The sequence below is a fragment of the Vicia villosa genome, linkage group LG4 (assembly GCF_029867415.1).
Source record: "Vicia villosa cultivar HV-30 ecotype Madison, WI linkage group LG4, Vvil1.0, whole genome shotgun sequence".
NCBI classification, from domain to species: domain Eukaryota; kingdom Viridiplantae; phylum Streptophyta; class Magnoliopsida; order Fabales; family Fabaceae; genus Vicia; species Vicia villosa.
The window spans coordinates 172307611-172329299 of record NC_081183.1 but is presented as its reverse complement, the minus strand read 5'-3'; the positions used below and the strand labels follow the sequence as shown (position 1 = coordinate 172329299).

Genomic DNA, 21689 nt, shown 5'->3' with positions numbered 1-21689 from the left:
ACCCCCCTGGCGACAACACCCCCCCTTATTTTTTTTCTTTTTTTTTATGTTATTTTTTTTATTTACTATTTTTTCTCCATAATTTTTTTATATTATTTTTTCAACTATTTTTTCAACATAATTTTTTTATATAATTTTTTTTATATAATTTTTTGTTAATTTACTTTCCATTATTTTTTTTTTAACTTTTTTTTTCCATTACATTGAAAAAATAAATTACAAATATCATTGCACCTAAATACTATGTTGTGGAGCTAGATCTACGATTGGGACATTTGTTCCTATTAAGTCCTACCTCACGACATATACTACACTTCCTCTGCATTTTTCCAGTGGCGTCCATCTCGGTTCTAATACGCCTGCTGTTTGGTCGACCGCTTTTATTCCGACGCATTAAATCGTTATGCCAAACTGTTTCCCTCTCGTACACAGGCCAATATGCCTCCATTGCTACCACCGGAAAGTAATTGTCGTATATGTTGACCAACGTTGATACCTTGTAAATTTCTGATACCAAAGATAATGCATCAAAGTGAGTATGTGAACATGCTGCAAGGACATGGGAGCAAGGCATGCGATATGCTTGAAATTGGCCACAGTCGCACCAACGACCTGGGATATTGACGCGATACTCTTGTCGTGGAAGCCCCTGGTTGTGGTCAGTTGTTTCTTTTACACTGAAGGTGTGGCCATGACGGTCGAACTCGGTCACTCGATGAGTGTTACCCTTGGCAGATTCTTATTGTATATATTTCATGCAGACATCGCTGTATACTTGTTGTGTTTGTAACACTGAATTCCACCGCTTACCTCTTGTGGCGAACAAAGTTGCCATCCGAAAATACGTAGCACTAACCAAGGCAGTTACAGGTAAGTTTCGTATGCCTTTGAAAACCCCGTTCATTGATTCCACAAGATTTGTAGTCATGTGGCCCCACCTAGCCCCATCGTCGTATGACCTAGTCCATCTCGCTCTGTCAATGCTGTTAATCCACCTCCCTACATTTGGATTTGTCAACGTTATTTCTCGGCGGTAGTATTGAAATCCAGGTTGGTTTAAGGCATACCCCGCGTTCACCAAGTGGTTCTTCAAAAATTTATCTTTGATCTCTCTCATAAAATTTTGTGCTATATGCCTAATACAGTAGACATGCTTAGACGGGGGGTTGTGCCAACCATTTGGCGGATTGTTGTATGCGCTGTCAATAGAAGCGTGCCTGTCCGAAATCAAACAAAGATTAGGTTGTGGAGCAACTCTAGCTCGGAGATTCTTCAGAAAGAAACTCCAAGCAGCAGCTGTTTCTCCTTCTACTAGAGCAAAGGCTATTGGAAAAATGTTGTTGTTTCCATCCTGCGCGACCGCCATCAGCAAAGTTCCCTTGTATTTCCCATACCGCCAGGTTCCATCAATTTGAACAATCGGCTTGCAAAAACCAAAACCGATGATGCATGGTCAAAACGCCCAGAACATTCTATGGAAGATTCCATTACCTTCGAGAGGGGTTCCGTCATGGGACTGTGCCAACAGTGTCTCCAATATAGTAACAGTCCCAGGTGAATACAATTGCAGTGCAGCCAGGTAGCGAGGAAGTTGTTGGTATGATTCCTCCCAGTTGCCGTAGACTTTTTCAATTGCTTTCTGCTTCGCTAACCAAGCCTTTCTGTACGAAGGTCTGTATTTGAACACAGAAACGCAATGAGAAATAATTGTCTTCACCTTCAGTGATGGGTCAGTTTCGACAAGAGGAATGATGGTATGACATATCATGTCATGACTGAGTTTTCGATGATCTTGCGCCATATTAGTGGTGACGCAGGTGTGGCCTTGAGATATCGAACGTATCACCCACGCATTAAATTTCTTTCTGAATGATGCCTTCAGCATGTATCCACACTCCGGGTTTTTGCACACAATAGTGACTCTCTCTGGATTTGAGCGATCAGCTTTAAAATCAACACAATTTGCTAAGTGCCAATTTTTTATAGCCAACATACAATCATCCTTCGAACGAAACGTGTCACCCTCTTTTAACTCCTCGTCTGACCTCATATATGGATTGTAGAACATATCGGACGATGACTCGTCCTCTCCCAAATTAAGTGTTGTGAAATGTGCTGGATATGAATATGCATGTGTATCCGGTACTGGATCTTGTTCGTCATCTTCGGAATCACGATTCACCAACTCATCGACGACATCTTCTATTTCAGTTTCTTCGTCAATGACATGTTCGGGTTGTTGTTCGTCATCAACAACATGATCAATAACCTGTGACTGCATATTTTGTGAAGGAATAATTTGTTCGACCACTATGTACAGTTCCAGATAATCATAACCAAAATACTCATGGGTAAGGAACATGTTTTGAACCTCTATGTCAGTTGTTATCTGTGATTGATAAAACTTGACCGAGTTGTTAAGTTCAACCAGGGGTTGTTGGTAAAATATTTGAGAGACTGGTTCTCTTATTTTGGATTCAATTTTCCTTTTTAGATAAGAGAAGTCCGCTTGTCTATTTAGAGCAAAACGTGTTAAGTTAGTGTTTCTAAATAGAAAACCGTTTGTGTCGCAGTGGTAAATCTCACCGTTCATATGAACACGAACTTTGTATTGCGAGGTGGATGCCATAATTTTGATATGTGTTTGTGAGAAATATCTGGGATGAATGTTTGTGAAGTTTATGTGTGAAAGAAGAAATGTCTGGGAGAATTGGATTGATAAAAAAATCTGTGAAGTAGTTCATATAATACATGCACCACCTCTTATACAAGACTAATGCATGCAAGAATACATGCAATAATTCTGCACAAGAATCAAACATGACAAGACGAATGCATGCCACAATGGAATCTCGTCCCCACCTCTTACACAAGCATGCATGCAAGAATATATGCAATACAAAGTCTGAAACAAATAAATGTGACAAGACTAATGCATGCAGGCTAGGGAATCTCTTATACACCTATGCAATTATGGCCGTTGGCAGATAATATAGTACTTAAAAATGTATTATGTTTAAAATAACATAATTTTTAATTTTATTTATAATAAATATTATGGAATTTTAATTTTAATTTTTTTTAAATAAAAAAGTCCATTTATGACCGGGTAGTCCGAAGCCCATCTAGGACCGGGTTCGGATAGTAAATCTCGAGCCCATATTACACAGTGTCTTTTTGGCCCAGGCCTAAAAAACCCAAGGTCCGTTAGGGCCGGTTTGTTTAGGGCCGAGTAGCGCATATTTACAGCTATAGTGATTAGCCATTCATCCAAACATACACTTATTCTACTTCCATCAACAACCATCAGAATTTATTAATCCCAAGACTTGAAAAAGTCCTATTTTTCACAGTTGACTTAGTCTTTGAGTTTGATAGATGCAGCTTCCATGATAGTAATACCTTTCTTTATTTCCAGTGTGCATACAGCGGAAGCTTGCCACTTATCGGAAAACAAAAAATGCCATTTCTTGCATCATTAAACCTTGTAGTGGCGGTAGTGATACTATAACTAATACTCTCGTACAAATCTTATGGTGATGAACAACAAGAATCATGTTCTCAAAGGTGCGGTGTCCACAACATCACTCACCCTTTCCGGCTGAAAAACAGTCCCAAACACTGGTGACAAAAGGTACATGTTATCATGTGAGGACGACAACCAATTGATTTTGGACCATGGATCATATGGAAAATACTATGTACAATCAATTGACTACAACAACTTCACCATAAAACTGTTGGATTCCAATCTTGGTTCTAAAAATTCCCTCCTTCGTCCTTCCTTATTATTCATTAGGTCTCTATAATTTCACTTCAAGGAACACCAATCCACAAAGCTTGCCGTACAGATTGTATGGGGAGGACTTATTGGCAAAGCCTATGTTATATGTAAGCTGTCTCAATAAATTTTGTAAAAAATTGAATTAGCTGAATTAATCTAAACTACATTAGTTTGATTTAGTTTTATTTTAAAAAGTCAATCAAACCACATGTTCTTTTCTCTTACGGTTCTGATGATAAATTAAATTGCACAAACTACACCATGAACACCCCAAACACATTCAGTGAGACTGTCAGTCCCTACAATTCATATTTTTGTGATGAACTTTAAATTTTTAACAAATACTCCATCCGATTCACAATGAGTATCGTTTTAACAAATATAATTTATTTTAAAATGAATGTCATTATCACTTTCTAATGAAGTAATAATTGTTATTTTATTCAATTGTATATTTAAATTATTATTCTGTACCCTATTTCTAATATATCTATAAGATTAATTTAATAAAAATGTAATGTTTTATGATAATATTATATATTATTTAAACTATGTGCAAAACTTTAAACCACACTCATTTTGAAAGGGAGATAAGAAAAGAAAACATAAAATCTCAATAATTCCCTTATCTCTAATGACATAAGAGCTTAGGTCAAGTGTAGATATTGATCTGATGATAATCCAACATATATGTGGTGCTAGTAACTCCTATCTGTTCCAATAATCAATCAACATTCATCCGAAACAAGACTTTGAAAAGCAAGTCTTGTACCGTGCCAAATGCTAGCTGTTTCTTCATAACTGCTTTGATGTGAAATGTGCTATCTTTTTTTTTTTTTTAATTTATATGTATGTTTCTCATCCATTAATTAAATTGTGAGTGTTTTCTATTTGCTATCAGAAAACCAAAAATGGCATCATCCATAACCCTTGCCATGGTGGCAGTGTTACTAATACTAATAATACTTCCTTACAACAAAGTGTATGGTGGTTATGAACAACAACAAGAGTCGTGTTTTCGAAGGTGCGGTGTTCACAATATTACCCATCCTTTCCGACTGAAAGACAGTCCCAAGCACTGTGGTGACAAAAGGTACACCCTATCATGTGAGCTCAACAACGAGTTGATTTTGGACTATGGATCACACGGAAAATACTATGTACAATCCATTAATTACGACAACTTCACCATACGGCTATTGGATTTCAATCTTCGTTATTCTAATTATTCCACGGCTCCTTATTATCCATTAGGCTTCTATAATTTCACTTCAAGGGACAACTATCTAGAAAGCTTGCCGTACAGAGTGTATGGGGAGAACTTAAGATTATTGGTAAAAACTGTGTTATATGTACGCTGTCCAAGTAGTGTCCAAGATTCTTCTGATATCTACTTTAATGACGGTACTGCCCCTGCCTGTCTCAATATTACCGGTTCGTATGCGCAGCAAGGGAATTCTTCCTATGTCAATTATATTGAATCTGAACATCGTCACAATGTATTTGGAGGTCACAAAGATTTTTCTGAACTGGGATTGAGAGACGGGTGTCGCATAGAATTGATGTTTCTCACATCTTGGCCTCTTAAAGATAACACTCATGGTGGTAGCAACAACAACATTTCTTGTTCCGATATCAGTCTTATGATGTTTTATGGATTTGAACTTTCTTGGGTCACTAGTCTTTGTAAAGATGGCGAGTATGTATTCGACATTAATAATCACCGTAGCTGTGAAATTCCAGGTAATTTGCTTCAAACCACTCAATCTTCTCAAATCTTTCTTTTTTAATTGAGTTAGTTAATTAATTTAGGTTTTTTCTTTACCCACCTCCCTATGGGGGTCACCCCAGCGAAAATCCTATTTTACCCTGATTCGGAAATGCATTTCCGAAATATTTTTTTTTCTAAATTTTTTCAGACTTCGGAAGTGCATTTCCGAAAAAATCCCAAAAATTGAGATTTTGATTAATTCGGAAATGCATCCCCGAAAAAACAAAAAAAATCTAAAAATTCCAAAAATTAATTTTAGGATATGAATTAATTTATATATTATAAATTTGATATAATTTATGAGTAATAAATAATAATAATTATATATTTTGATATAATTTATTAGTTATGAATAATAATTATTATATATTTCTATTCTGATTCATATTTTAAAATTTAAAATAATTTTATTTAAAAAAATTAAAATAATTCCACTTACAAAATGAGTTATAATTTTTTATTTATATATTTATATATTTATAATAATCATTATGTATTTACAAAAAAAATTAAAAAAATGAGTGTTTTAATTTATATATTTATATAATAATTATAATAATTATTATATATTTATAAAAATTATTATATATTTATATATTTATATATTTATATAATAATTATTATATATTAATTATAAATATATTTATATATTTATATAATAATTATAAAAATTAAAAAAATGAGTGTTTTAATTTATAATAATTATTATATATTTATATATTTATATATTAATTATTATATATTTATATATTATATATTTATATATTTCACTTACAAAAGTAATAATTATTATTATATATTTATATATTTCTATTCTGATTCATAATTAAAAATGAGATAATTTTTTATTTAGTTTAAAAAAATTAAAAAAAGATTTTGTCCTAATTTTATTTAATGATTAAATTTTATATTTAATTCTATATAATTTTAAATTTACTTATGGAATTAAAATGTTTTTGATTTATATAAGTTAGTAAAATAATTTTTAACTTTCAAATAGTTTAGGATATTTTGATTCACCTTGATTTTATTGATTCAACTTCATTTTATTGATTCACCTTGATTTTATACCTATTAATTGTATTGATTCACCTTGATTTTAATTTTTTTAATAATTAATTATTATTTCGGAAGTGTATATCCGAAACATTCCAAGAGCAATTTGGTCTTGGAATATTTCGGAAGTTCATTTCCGAATTCCTCAAAAGGGGGTGCGTTCGGAGATGAATTTCCGAAAACACCACATTTTCTGAAAAGTAACTTTATTTCGGAGATGCATCTCCGAAATCAATATTTTATATTAAAAAAAACACGTTTTCGGAGATACATTTCTGAAAACACCTTTTTTAACAAAAAAAGTACCTTTTCGAAAATGAACTTCCGAAACAAGGGGTAGTGTGGTAAATTCACCAGGGGTGGGCAAGAAGGTTAGGAGGTGGGTGAAGAAATTTTCTTAATTTATTAATATATTTGTCTTTAAGAAGAAGTGAGTTGCAATTCGTAGGGTTTTTAATTTGATATTTAAATTTAAGTATTAATTTAAAAGGTTAAATATATTTTTATCCTTGTAAACTAGTAAGTAAGATACACGTGCAATGTTCCGTCTGAATGCATATTACACGTCCTGATATCTTATTTGTCAGTTTTAAAATTTTTTTTATAGATCACAAATATTCTCATAATCACAAATATAAATTAATAAGAAAATTTCTTAGCCCACCTCTTAACCTTCTTGGCTACCTCTGGCGAATTTACGAAAATACCCCTTGTTTCGAAATTTCATTTCCGAAAACGTACTTTTATTGGAAAAAAGGTGATTTCGGAAATGAATCTCCGAAAAGTTGAATATTTTAATGAAAAATATTGATTTCGGAGATGCATTTCCGAAATAAGGTTAATTTTCAGAAAATTGGTGAATTCGGAAGTTCATCTCCGAATTCACCCCCCTTGGATGAATTCGGAAATGAAGTTCCGAAATAAGGTCTGGACAGAAGAAAAATAACAAACAAGAACGATTCGCTTTATTTAATCGGATGAAGATTACATCGATCACATTACATAAGATTAAAGTTACATATTGTTAAACACGGGTAGGTGAGGATGAGTCAACATTTTGATAACGTCGGCCCCCGATCTTTGAAGTTTCGCGTCCAATTCAATCGGACCCTTCGAAGAAAATCGGTCGAACGTTGTCCACATAACTGCTAAATCTTCGTCGTTCTTGATCTCAAAAGGTGTGAATTCAATGTCTCCCTCGTCGTTAAGCGATGGCGAGCGGTACTCAAGCTTGACAACCTTTCAATTTTCGGGATATTGCAATAGCGTGTGGAGCGACGTTATCAACTCCGCAAACGGCGTGTCGCGCGAGAAGCAAAATTGGAACGGCATCGGGTAGTCGGTGGTGAAGTAGACGAATGCTAGGTGGGGGTAGGTTTGTGTCATTTGTGTTTCTAGGTGTGAAGAGGATGAAGAAGAGTGTGTTGTATTTATAGACTTATTGGAGCAATAATGGCCCAACAAACCTTAGACAATGATGACATAAAACATACTTATATTATATATGTATTGAATCGGTCCGATTTTACATGATAAACAATAGGCTAAATTACAGTTTTGGTCCCCCTGTTTTAGGTTTTTCACGATTTTGGTCCCCCTATTTTCTTTTTAAACAGTTTTGGTCCCTCATCCCAATTTTGTGCATGAACAGTGCATCAACAGTACATTTCCGTACATGAACAGTACATGTCTGTACATGAACAGTGCATGAACAGTTGCATCAAAATTGGGATGGGGGACCAAAACTGTTTAAAAAGAAAATAGGGGGACCAAAATCGTGGAAAACCCAAAACAGAGGGACCAAAACTGTAATTTAGCCTAAACAATAATACATACAAAAATGGTCATTACAAACAAAAAACGATCCGGAACAAACTAAAATTCACCAAACCAATCAGTGGATCCTAAGTCCAAAATAGGTACGTTCTTCGACCGCTCTCTATTTTGCTCGCGCTCTTCGCTCATCATTTCTTCAAACTCCGCCATTCTTGAAACGAACGGATCTGGCCAAGTCTCTGCCTCATTTGAACGATGTGTCATCCATTGACAAGAAGTAGCCGGTATAGGACATCCCGATTTCAAAAACACTTGGACGAAGTGTCGCGAACGTAGATACCCGATGCATATGATGCGGCTCGACGCGTCCAACGGCGGTCGACTATGAAGTGGAAAGAAAGTCTCACTTAGTCCAAACCTCGTCAAATCGACACACACCATATCATATGCACTTGCTATTAGATGACTCATATCGGGGAATGACATCCACTTCGAAACCGGAGCGATACCGGTAAGTGATGGAACAAGTGCATCATGAATTTTCGCAAACTTTTCTTGATTTTCATATAGTCGGCCGTAGATGTCCCGATACGAAGTCAACTCCGCAATGAGTTCCCGTCGGACTAAAGTCTGATTATTTTCCCCTTTACCGAGCAAACCCGCAACGGCCCGATATCCACAAATGTTATCGATATATTTGTGCATAAAAAGTGGCATCTCATCAATGTAGACAATCGGTGATTTTTTGATCGGCGGTGTGCGAGGTGGCTTCGAAATACGGGCTCCTTTGTTACCACTACACTTGGACTTCGGTGTCGGTGAATCCGGGAATGATGCATCAACATGTTCAAAGTAGGAAGGAGATCGTTTTGTTGATGTGTCTTCTTGTGTAACTTTGGACTTTTTCGGTGCACCTTTCGTTTTAACCGGTTGAGATGGCGGTTTCAAATCGATGGTCTCCGGAAATGCAATTTTTCGCAATTGTTCTTTTATGTGCATTTTGGTGGTGTCATCCGCTTTAGCAAACTTCTCCATTATCACTTCCAACTCGTCGGAGATGGTGATTTTGGAGTCATTTTCCTTCGGCGGGTCAAAATCATCAAAACGAAGTTTCTTCCAATGGTCGGCTACCTCATCCATGCGTATTGGTGAATTCAACTTCTTCTTTTTTGAAAGTATACAAGCACATGGATGGCCGTATGTATTTCTAATGGTACACCTACATACTTGTCCGTCAAGGTCACACCCCAAAAAAGCAAACCCGACCGAATAAGTCTTGTCCGTCGAGGTCACACCGACGATCTCTAGAAGAGGAAGCCTATACTTGTTTGTCTTGTACGTCGAATCCATGACAAGAACGGTTGGAAATGTGTTGAACAATTTGACACTTTCGGGATGAGTCCAAAAAATATCACGAACCGTAACTTTGTCCTCGGACGTTCAGAAGCTTGACACATATTTGTTATCGCCTAATAGCTTCAAAAGTTGTTGCATTTCCGACCAAGGACCCATTTTCAAAATTTTGAGGTTGTGTCGTTCATTGTAAACTTGCTTGATATTTGAAACGCTATCCGGTTTTTTACGCTTCAAATCAGCAAGTATGTTGCGAGGCGCCACTTTGACTATCGTTAAATCCGAAATCACATTCTTCTCTTCGCGGGACAAACGACACGCCATTGGATGTCCGTGTAACTTGGAATCCAAGGCATGATTATGAATTCCATAAATCACGGTTAAACGCCACAAATCAACAACCCTCCGAGTCGCCCGCAACTTAAACGGACACCCGCACTTTCTCGATCCCGTGTCTTCGTGTTTTAGCACCCGGTTTGATTGTGCATAACTCCCACCCTGTTCGCAATTCAAAACAACGAAAGCTTTCCGCCTACTATTTCCATTATCGGACCTTAAAATTACAATTCCAAATCCAACTTTACTAGCTTCGTTCCGAACCCAATCAATCAAATGCTCGCGACTACCGAAGCTCCGATCATTGGTAAATTGTTTCCGAACATCAACCGCATTGATCATAGCTCGATCGTCGATAACCGAATCGTTTTTAACGTTGACAACTTCTGGAACTACTGCGCCATCGTCTTGCACAATGTTGTCCGGATGCACCATACCTAACATATACGAAAATTAGCAAAATTGGCAAAAACTGTTTTTTTTAACTGCCAGGGCATATTTCGGAAGTTCATTTCCGAAATTTGTTAGGTAATATATTTCAGAAATGAACTTCCGAACCATTGCAGGTTTCAGCATAAATTTGTTGAATCAATGTAGTGAAATAGGGGATGAAATGGGAGATGTTTACCTCAAATTGTAGCTTTTTATGCTCCCTTTAACGTGATCAACGGTTTGAAACTTGATTTTGAGACGAAAAATGGATGGAGATTGATTGAGTTTAGGAGAGGGTTTGGAGAAAAAATGATGAAATAGTGAAGGAGGGAAAATTGTATATGCAGGACTATTTTCGGAAATGAACTTCCGAAATATTCACGGTTTTTTAATTTTTCCTGAATTCGGAAATGCATCTTCGAAAACACCACTTTTTTGGTGTTTTCGGAGATTCATTTCCGAAAAGTATGAAAATTCAGAAAAAATAATAACTTCGGAGATGCATCTTCGAAGTAGGGGCAATTGAGGGATTTCGCTGGGGGTGACCCCCATAGGGAGGTGGGTAAAGAAAAATTCATTAATAATATGTATCAACCTTTATGCATTGATCCAAGTAGTAGTTTTAAATATTTGTAACAACAATACACTTATTTGATCCAATATAAGCACTTCGAACCCATGTGTGGGTTTATTAAAATAATTGTATCAACAGTTGATTTTTTTGATTTATAAAAAATATTTTTTAACTTATTCTCGTTTATAAAAATAATTAGTAGACTTTTCTTGTTTATAAAAACATTTGTAACTTATTCCCGTTTATAAAAATAATTGTATCACCAATATAATTTTCGCGTTTATAAAAATATTTGTAACTTATTTTCGTTTATAAATATAATTGTATTAATAGTAGACTTTTCTCATTTATTAATAACGCCATATATTGGTAACATAGTTTAGTGCAAATCACATATACACTTGGAGGACAATCTACCCAAGAAAGGAAATTCACTATCAATTCCTTAGTACATTAACTCTTCTATGAACAACAATCTCATGTTGTTCAATGCCTCTTCTTAACACTACCCAATGAACTTCTATTTAGGACTCTCCCTAAATATGAGAACCCCTCTCAGTTTCTCTCAACCACTAATCCCAAGTGATCAACTTTAATAACAACCCTATTTAATCTTGAATGTTACAACTCAACTAAGATAAACTAACAACTATACCAAGTTACTGAAATATAGAGTGGTGTAGACAAAGATTTTACCTTAGCCCTTATTATGACATTAGCGTGGAATACAAGTTACAAAGACTCAAAACCCTAACACAAAGAACCCAGTCTTTGCGCATAAATCCATGTCTCAAACGTGAGATCAAGCCTCCTTCTATAGTAATATCTTCCGGGCTTTTCTTCCTTGGATATCTGATTTGATTTAGTCCAGAAAACAGCTGATTCTACTACATACGATCTTCTCCATAATTGTCTCCAAAAATAAGCTATGGTTTGTTATATTTCAAATTCAAATTTAAATCTCATTTTAAATTTGATTTGAACTTCTCCTGTTGTCAAACAAATCAACCAAACATTGCTAAAATAACTGCAACAAACTTGATTCAATCTCAATCAGAATTTACTCTTCAGCTTGAATTTGTAGATCTTCTTTGTAGAGTGAATCTTGGATAGAATAACTCATAACCATAATAGCAATCATATTTGTCTATTGTAAGAGACTAGGTGTTGCCGCACACATGTTGGAACATTAGGTTCCACATGTGTCCTTTCTGCACGAGAACTAGCTTGAGCAAACTTCACGTTGTTTTGCATAATGCAGCCAATCCAAAAGGAAATTCACCATTAATCTTCTCGACTCTCTTGCCAACCAGGTGAATTTTTTGGTAAGGGGTGTTGCGAGAAAGGACAAGTCTATAGCTTCTGCCCGGGCTTCTTTGACGTCCACCCAAACATCTCTTTTGATGACTCAAAGAGATATAGAGTATGTGCGTCCTGAGAATGCTTCCTTAGCTCAACGTTTAACTAATTATTCCGCTACCAGCCTTAGGACCGTTTCACAGTCTTTTGAGAATGCCTTTTAGCGAGTGGGGCATTTTCACCATCTTCGATAGTATCTCTAATTTCCATAATCAAGTGTAGCTCTTATGGTTTCCATTTAGAAACGATGTCTGAGCTTATCAAAAGATTATAAGGGATGTGGTCTAAGTCAGTTTTATCGGACCCCGTAGTGGCTTCCATTTATACTTGTGGTGAGTACAATATAGGTAACTCAATTTGCGATGAGCCAACCAAAGGTTCTTTAAAATTCTTTTATGTGAAGAATGATGATATGTCTTAGGCTCAAAGGCATGTATAAATAGCCTATTTAACTTAGTTGTATATGATATAAGGGCTATAATCTCTAAGTGTGTATGCGACCACTTCTTATTGGAAAAAATGGTTAATGAATCAACACTAAAATTGTAACACACGATGTAGGAAAAATATTGAGATGGATACAACCATAACATTTGGATTTACACACAACCAATCATAATTTTTTATTAATTAAAAAATAAAAAATAAAATTGTCTCTCTCCTTCATTATCACAACCACCTTCTATAATATTAATTAAAAACAAATTTAATTTTAATTTTTTTTCTTCATATTAGTTGTTTCTAAAATCATGAATTTATTAGTTGTTTCTAAAGACATGGAATTAAGTTGGTATTCGTACCCGAATTTCTCATCTAAAAACATGGATGTAGATATGTAGTATAATGGAATAAGTCATTCCTTGAGGCACATACCTTGCTCTGGTAAGGAGAGTAGTGGAAACACACCCATATCAAAATTTAAGTTCCCCATACGTGCATTTCACGTGGCCGGAGCCTGGGGCAAGTGAGTTGTGGTCAACTTATGTATATGGGCTTAACACATAATCTTTTCGTGACAAATAGGGGGGAAATAGGTGAGGTCAATAACAGGAATCTATAGAATAATTTATATAGACTTAGATTAGATTATACATTATTTTTAAATAGAAAAGACCTATACTTTTTTTATAAGTCTATTTAATTAAAAAGATTAAGCCTCAGACTTTAAAAAAAATCTTTTAAGCCTATTAAACCGGCCTATTTAAATAAATATAAATACTTTTTTTATTATCATTATGTTATGTTTTGTACTTTGAATTAAAATACATTAATAAAACTTGGTTATCTTCAAGAACTTGTAAAAATAAGATGAAAACACCTGATGAACATTGTTCTCATAAGTTCTTTTAGTTAGTTGATCTATTTAAACATTATTTTAATTGCTTATTTACATATATCTAAAACTAATAGGCTTTTATGTAGGCTAACAGGCTAACCAGATCTTCGAAAAAGCCAGACTCAGGCCTAAAAAATAAGTTTACGACAGACTACAGTTAGACTTAGGCTTCAATTTTTTTGACAGATCAGACTTTAACTTGACAAAGCCTAACTCGGTCCAACTTATTTCCACCCCTAATAACGAACCCCCAATTTTTTTTTAATTTATGTAAAATCTTACATATATGGTAGTCAAATTTAATATAGCAATGAAATTTATTATCTATTATTAAAAGTGTTATAATATTATATTTGATGTCGTAATTCCATGTTTTATATATATATATATATATATATATATATATATATATATATATATATATTAAAAATTAACAGTTGAATTAAAACATATTATCATATAAATCACACATAAAAATTTGAGATTAATCTATAATGATTTACTATACCATAAAAATATCCAAAAATTAATGTCAAAATGAACTTTCATATAACATTAATTTTGATATAATTCATTGATATAATAAATCATTATAGAATAATCTTAAAATATTTATTTGAAATAAAATTATGAGCGAGTGTAACTCGTAGTGTAACTCTTCGATTGTTCGATAACTCTATTTGTTAAATGTTATTTCAGGGGTTCTTCCTTTTTTGATCTTGATTTACATAGGTTAGTTATCACATTCTCTTTAGTCAATTCAATGCATGTTTAATAAATTGTGATACTTACTATTTGTTTTAATGAGTTTTATTTTAATTTTAATTTTTTTTGAAAAATTAATTTGAACAAACAATTCACTAAAATATAATCCGAGAGGGTTGGTCTAGCGGTGGAAATTGGGCCTCAAGGGCGTACTTCCCTTGAGGTACTGAGTTCGAAGGAAGGATACCACTCTATTAAAAATAAAAAAAAATTCATTAAAATATATTTAAAAAATTGTTTGGTAGACTCAATTTTCAAGATTAATTTGAAAAAGAGAAAATTCATAAAATTATTTTGATAAATTAATATATAATTTTTCAATCTTAACCTTTTATATTTAAGAGAAAGAAGACTCAAATGATTTAGAATTCGAATGAGACGTAAATATAATATGTTTAAGAATTGTTCCAACTAGAATTCAAACTAGAGTTTTTCCAAATGTTGTTATTTACTACTGCTTATGTATTCCTTCAACTCAATCATTTGATCATCTTAATATTACATAAAAATATATGTTTAAATGCAATTTTTTTTATCCTTCTATTTCCATTCTTTTTACTTTTGATTCTTCCATTTTAAAAATCAACTACTTGATTTCTCCATTTACTTTTTTCTATGGAATTTAGTCTTTTATTCATTCTAAGTTTCATTTTAAATGACATGCCACTTTATTTTAAGATGTGACAATTTATTTAATATAAGTCTCATTTTTTATGTCATTATTTATTATTATTTTTAAGGGTTAAATAAGTTTTTGGTCTCTATAAATATTACAGTTTTACTTTTAGTCCCTCTTTGCTTTTAGGCAACGGTTTTTACAAAAAAAAAAAAACTGTTGCCAAAACACACTAAAACCGTTGCCAAAACTTAGAAGGGACTAAAAATGAAACTGCAATATTTATAGGGATCAAAAACTTATTTAACCATATTTTTTATTACTGTAATTTATTTATATTAATTTAATATTTTTAAAAAATTTACTTTCATTCAATTAAATACCCTAAATCAAAACAAAACCTAAACCCATAAAGAGTGTCCCTCTTTCATCATATCCCATAAGTCAAAATGAAATCTATCCGAAATTGTGTTCCTCATTCATCAAATACCGTACAATTATAACTTAAATCATAACTTAAACTTAGTAGCGCTTGAAAAGAGAGAAGCATTGAAAAGAGAGAAGCAGTTAAAAAAAGATTGATGTTGAAAGAAAAGAGATAAAATGAGAAGAAGATAGATGCATAGATCGGAAAGAAGTGGAAGATGATGGGAGAGGAATGATGTTGGCTGCCACATACACCCGATCTACACAAGAAGCAGATACACTATGACACCAATATTGAGCATCACATTAGAGACATGCCCACCATCAATACCTAAACAAATCCCAAACCGAAACAATAAAACTTCATATAGGATAAATTGCACTAGGATAAACAATGTACACAAAACTAGAAAAAATCGGAGAGCTAAATCTTGGATCTAGGACCGTCATTTAGGATGTGCAAGACGGACTACACACATGACCTCACATTTATTAAGGTTAAATTATAATTAAATAGGGGCTCATAAAATATTTGTCAAGTTAAATCGTGATTAAATATGACATCTATTTATTTTGTCACGGTTAAATTATAACTAAGCAACACAAGGCCTCTAAAAACCTGAAATTGTTGAGATATTATTAAGTTTGTTGAGATATTAGTGAGATTGATACTATTAATATAAGGGTCATGCTAACAAGTGCCCCGGACACTGGTTAAGCATTCCAAATAAAAAAAATTATAGATTCAATGCATTGAATACACAGAATATTCTTTAAAAAAAGTTAATTATTTATGTTTTCAATGCATTGAATACATATATTTTGGATAAAAACATATCTTTTTATTTTATTAAACAAAGCTTAACTTACCTTTTTAATCTCTTAACCAGTGCACGGGGCACTCGTTAGCATTACCCTTAATATAATACTCCATCAAATATAATCTAATATAATAATATCAAATATAATCCAAGTTGTGTAAGCCCAAGCCCAATTAGGGTTGTATATAAATAGTTATTCTTATTTGTACCATTCAAGTGAATAATATAATCCTTATTTCCTTTATTATTCACTCTTTCTCTCATCACTAAAAGTGCCTCACGCACTAACAAATTGGTATCCAGAACTTCCGGTTATTGTTCCAGGGAACGTGAATCAATTGCTGCAACGATGAATGGTACTAATGACATTCTGAGTTCTCTTCTAACTCTTGACGACAAGAAATGGATCCGATGGAAGAAACATATGCAATCCTTGTTTGGCTTCCATGAAACCCTAGACGTGGTTACCGACGGTGTACCTATGTTGGCTGCAGATGCAGCCGAAGCACATAAAACAACCCACAACGAAGTTAAGAAGAAAGATTGCAAGGCTGCGTATGGCATTCAGACGATGGTAGATTCAGCGAACTTCGACAGGATTTCTCATGCTGAATCAGCGAAGGAGGCATGGGATATTCTGGTGAAGTATTATGAAAGAGGTGAGAAAGTCAAGGTTGTCAAGTTGCAGACCTTGCATCGACAATATAAATTATTGTCGATGGGAGAAGACGAAAAGGTTGCAGAGTATGTGTCGAAGGTGTAGAAACTCGTCCATCTCATGAAAGGTTGTGGTGAAACCCTAACCGATAAGATGATAGTTGAGAATGTAGTTGAGAAACTCTCACTTTGATCACGTTATCGTAGCTATTCAAGAATCCAACAAAGTAGAAGACCTAAAATTGGAGGATCTGGTTGATTCGTTAGAGACGCATGAGATTAGGATTGTTGAAAGGAAAGGAGTTCATGATTCGATACAGGCACTGCAAGCTCATTCATGGAAAAAGAATGGTGGTTCCAACAAATTCAAAGGCAAATTCGACAAGAATCAGAGCAAGAAGCCTTCGTCGAACCCCCACAAGTAGCAGGTCGAAGATAGGACTTCTGAATCCTCGAAAAGGGGGAGGAGGAAACTATTTAAAGGACAAAGAAGATAAAAAAGGTAAAGGTGTGCAGTTCTATAACTGTGAAAAGTGGGGTCACATATCCAAACATTGTTGGTACAGAAAAGATAATGGATCGACAAAAGGCAAAGATGAAGGAACGAACTTTGCACACCAAGATTCAGATTATTATGAAGGTATGATGGTTATGGCTGCAATCACAGATAACCATGTCGAATACAAGATCTAGTTTGGTATAACTGATGATGTTGAAGTTGATGAAATCTTTGAAGAACCAGTCGAAGTCGAAACAATTGTTAACATTCTTGACATAGTTGAAGTCGATGTGGATGTAATCGTCAAAGAACTAGTCAAAGTCGAAGCAGTTGCCAACATTCTTGACAAAGTCAAAGTCGAAGAGGGTGTGGCTGATACAAGCCAAAGACCTCAAAGAACTCGAACTCTTCTAGCAAGACTTCATGATTATGAAGTGATGGGTGATGATGAAGTCACACCAGATGGAGAATTAGTTCATTTTGCTTTACTTGCAGGTGTTGAACCAATCAACTATAGCGAAGCCTTGAAGATTAATCAGTGGAAGTTAGCTATGATTGAAGAGTTACAGGCAATCGAAAGAAACAACACATGAGAGTTAGTCGAATTGCCAGCATATACAAAGGCTATCGATGTGAAGTGGGTGTTCAAATTGAAACACAATGCTGATGGGTCGGTAGCAAGATATATAACAAGGCTAGTAGCTCGAGGGTTTCTTAAAAGAGAATGACTCAATTATTATGAAGTATTTGTTCCATTAGCAAGATTGGAGACTGCTCGACTAGTGATAGCATTGGCATGCAACCAAGGCTGGTGGATATTTCATTTAGATGTGAAATTAGCATTTATGAATGGTCTTTTAGACGAAGAGGTCTATGTCACGCAACCCCCAGGGTTTGTGATTCAAATGGAAGCGAATAAAGTTATAAGTTGCACAAAACGCTCTATAGCCTCAATCAGGCACCTAGAGCAGGGAACAAGACGATCGACTCATACTTAGACAAATTGGGATTTGTAAAATGCAAATCTGAGTATGGTGTCTATGTTCAGGTGGTAGCACAAGATATAACAATCATCTGCTTGTATGTTGATGACTTGTTAGTAACTGAAAATAGCCTGTAGAACTTGTCGAAGTTCAAAGAGCTGATGATGAAAGAATTTGAAATGTCGGATTTGGGAAAATTGTCTTATTTCCTAGGTATGGAATTTCAAGTGTCGAAGCAAGGTATGGTGCTACATCAAAGGAAGTATATCAAAGAGATTCTCAAGAGATTCAGAATGGAAGATTCGAATCATGCCTCTTCACCCGTCGAACCAAATGTGAAGTTTGAGAAGCATGGGTAGGAAGACAAAGTTGATGCAACTTTGTTCAAAAAAATTATTGGATCTCTAAGGTATGTGTGCAACAGTCGACCTGATATAGATTTCGCTGTTGGACTAGTAAGCAGATATATGAGTGAACCAAGGGTGTCACATATGAAGGCTGCAAGAAGAATCCTGAGATATTTGAAAGGATCAATAAACTATAGAATACTATTTCGACCAAAATCTGAAGGAAAAGAAGCAATAGTAATTTTTTTTCAGATGCTGATTAGTGTGGAGATAAGGAAGATCGAAGAAGTACAACTGGATATTTATTTCAAGTATTTGGTGCCCCAATCTCATGGTGTTCGAAGAAGCAACCTGTGGTGACATTGTTTTCATGTGAGGCTGAATATATAACAGGATCCTATGTTGCATGTCAAACAATTTAGATCAGAACTTTACTTGAAGAAATAGAAGTCGAAGTGAAGAAACCGTTTGTGTTGCAAATCGACAACAAGTCCGCCATAAATCTGGCGAAGAATCCAGGCCTAAAAAATAAGTTTACGACAGGCTACAGTTAGACTTAGGCTTCAATTTTTTTGATAGATCAGACTTTAACTTGACAAAGCCTAACTCGGCCCAACTTATTTCCACCCCTAATAACGAACCCCCAATTTTTTTTTTAATTTATGTAAAATCTTACATATATGATAGTCAAATTTAATATAGCAATGAAATTTATTATCTATTATTAAAAGTGTTATAATATTATATTTGATGTCGTAATTCCATGTTTTATATATATATATATATATATATATATATATATATATATATATATATATATATATATATATATATATATATATATATTAAAAATTAACAGTTGAATTAAAACATATTGTCATATAGATCACACATATAAAAATTTGAGATTAATCTATAATGATTTACTATACCATAAAAATATCCAAAAATTAATGTCAAAATGAACTTTCATATAACATTAATTTTGATATAATTCAATGATATAATAAATCATTATAGAATAATCTTAAAATATTTATTTGAAATAAAATTATGAGCGAGTGTAACTCGTAGTGTAACTCTTCGATTGTTCGATAACTCTATTTGTTAAATGTTATTTCAGGGGTTCTTCCTTTTTTGATCTCGATTTACATAGGTTAGTTATCACATTCTCTTTAGTCAATTCAATGCATGTTTAATAAATTGTGATACTTACTATTTGTTTTAATGAGTTTTATTTTAATTTTAATTTTTTTTGAAAAATTAATTTGAACAAACAATTCACTAAAATATAACCCGAGAGGGTTGGTCTAGCGGTGGAGTTTGGGCCTCAAAGGCGTGCTTTCCTTGAGGTACTGAGTTCGAAGTAGGGGTGTTCGCGGGCCGGTTTGGTTTGGTTTTGAGAGAATCCGATACCCAAACCGATTAAAATTAAATGGATTGGTTTGGATTGGATTTATAAATTTTTGCGATAAAGCCCAAACCGAACCGATCCGAGAAACAACGGATTGGTTTGGGTTGGATTGATCGGGTAGATAAAAATTGCAAAAATATTTTTAAAAAATAACTTATTTACAAAAATTAATTTTTCATAATATTATAAAAAATATAATATTAATAGTGTTCAAATTTAAATATTATACTACAAATTTTTCTCTAATAGATTCAAAAATATCTCACAAAAATAATATCTAAGATTAAGACTTTTGAATCTATAACTAGTCACTTGAGTTAATATAATAATGAATGTGTTTCATAACTTTATGTTCATTTATCATATTACACTATCAATTTTCTAATAACAAATTAAAATAGCATAACTTGTCCACACACAACATTTTATTTTTTTCTTATTGAAGTTGAATGCTTTGTAGTAATTTTCGTGATAATTAATTATGGTTGGTTTGGGTTGGGCTTGCGGGTAGAAAGTTGAAAATCCGATGCCCGAACCGGTTGTCATTGGATTTCATTGGTTTGGTTCGGTTCTTGCCCGAACTGAAAAAATATCCAACCCAAATACTATGGTTTGGTTCGGATTCTGGTTTGGTTCGGATTTACCCGAACCAATGAACACCCCTAGTTCGAAGGAAGGATACCACTCTATTAAAAAAAAAAATCATTAAAATATATTTAAAAAATTGTTTGGTAGACTCAATTTTCAAGATTAATTTGAAAAAGAGAAAATTCATAAAATTATTTGATAAATTAATATACAATTTTTCAATCTTAACCTTTTATTTTTAAGAGAAAGAAGACTCAAATGATTTAGAATTCAAATGAGACGTAAATATAATATGTTTAACCTTTTATTTTTAAGAGAAAGAAGACTCAAATGATTTAGAATTCGAATGAGACGTAAATATAATATGTTTAAGAATTGTTCCAACTAGAATTCAAACTAGAGTTTTTCCAAATGTTGTTATTTACTGCTGCTTATGTATTCCTTCAACTCAATCATTTGATTATCTTAATATTACATAAACATATATGTTTAAATGCAATTTTTTTTCCTTCTATTTCCATTCTTTTTACTTTTGATTCTTCCATTTTAAAAATAAACTACTTGATTTCTCCATTTACTTTTTTCTATGGAATTTAGTCTTTTATTCATTCTAAGTTTCATTTTAAATGACATGCCACTTTATTCGAAGATGTGACAATTTATTTAATATAAGTCTCATTTTTTATGTCATTATTTATTATTATTTTTTAGGGTTAAATAAGTTTTTGGTCTCTATAAATATTACAGTTTTATTTTTAGTCCCTCTTTGTTTTTAGGCAACGGTTTTTACAAAAAA

General features: G+C 33.5%; 1 protein-coding gene across 2 annotated transcripts in view; it reads left to right on the top strand.

Annotated features, from left to right (window-relative positions):
- Window positions 1–4470: 4470 nt before the first annotated feature.
- Window positions 4471–21689, top strand: part of LOC131595952 (rust resistance kinase Lr10-like) — a 31796-nt gene continuing 14577 nt past the window's right edge. Inside the window, exons 1-3 of one of the 2 annotated variants that reach the window (XM_058868493.1) lie at window positions 4471–5527; window positions 14477–14509; window positions 20015–20047. In XM_058868493.1, the coding sequence (XP_058724476.1) occupies window positions 4696–5527; window positions 14477–14509; window positions 20015–20047 (898 nt within the window). In that variant the 5' untranslated portion in view covers window positions 4471–4695. The remainder of the gene's footprint in view (window positions 5528–14476; window positions 14510–20014; window positions 20048–21689) is intronic. The other variant, XM_058868494.1, reaches the window with a different exon arrangement.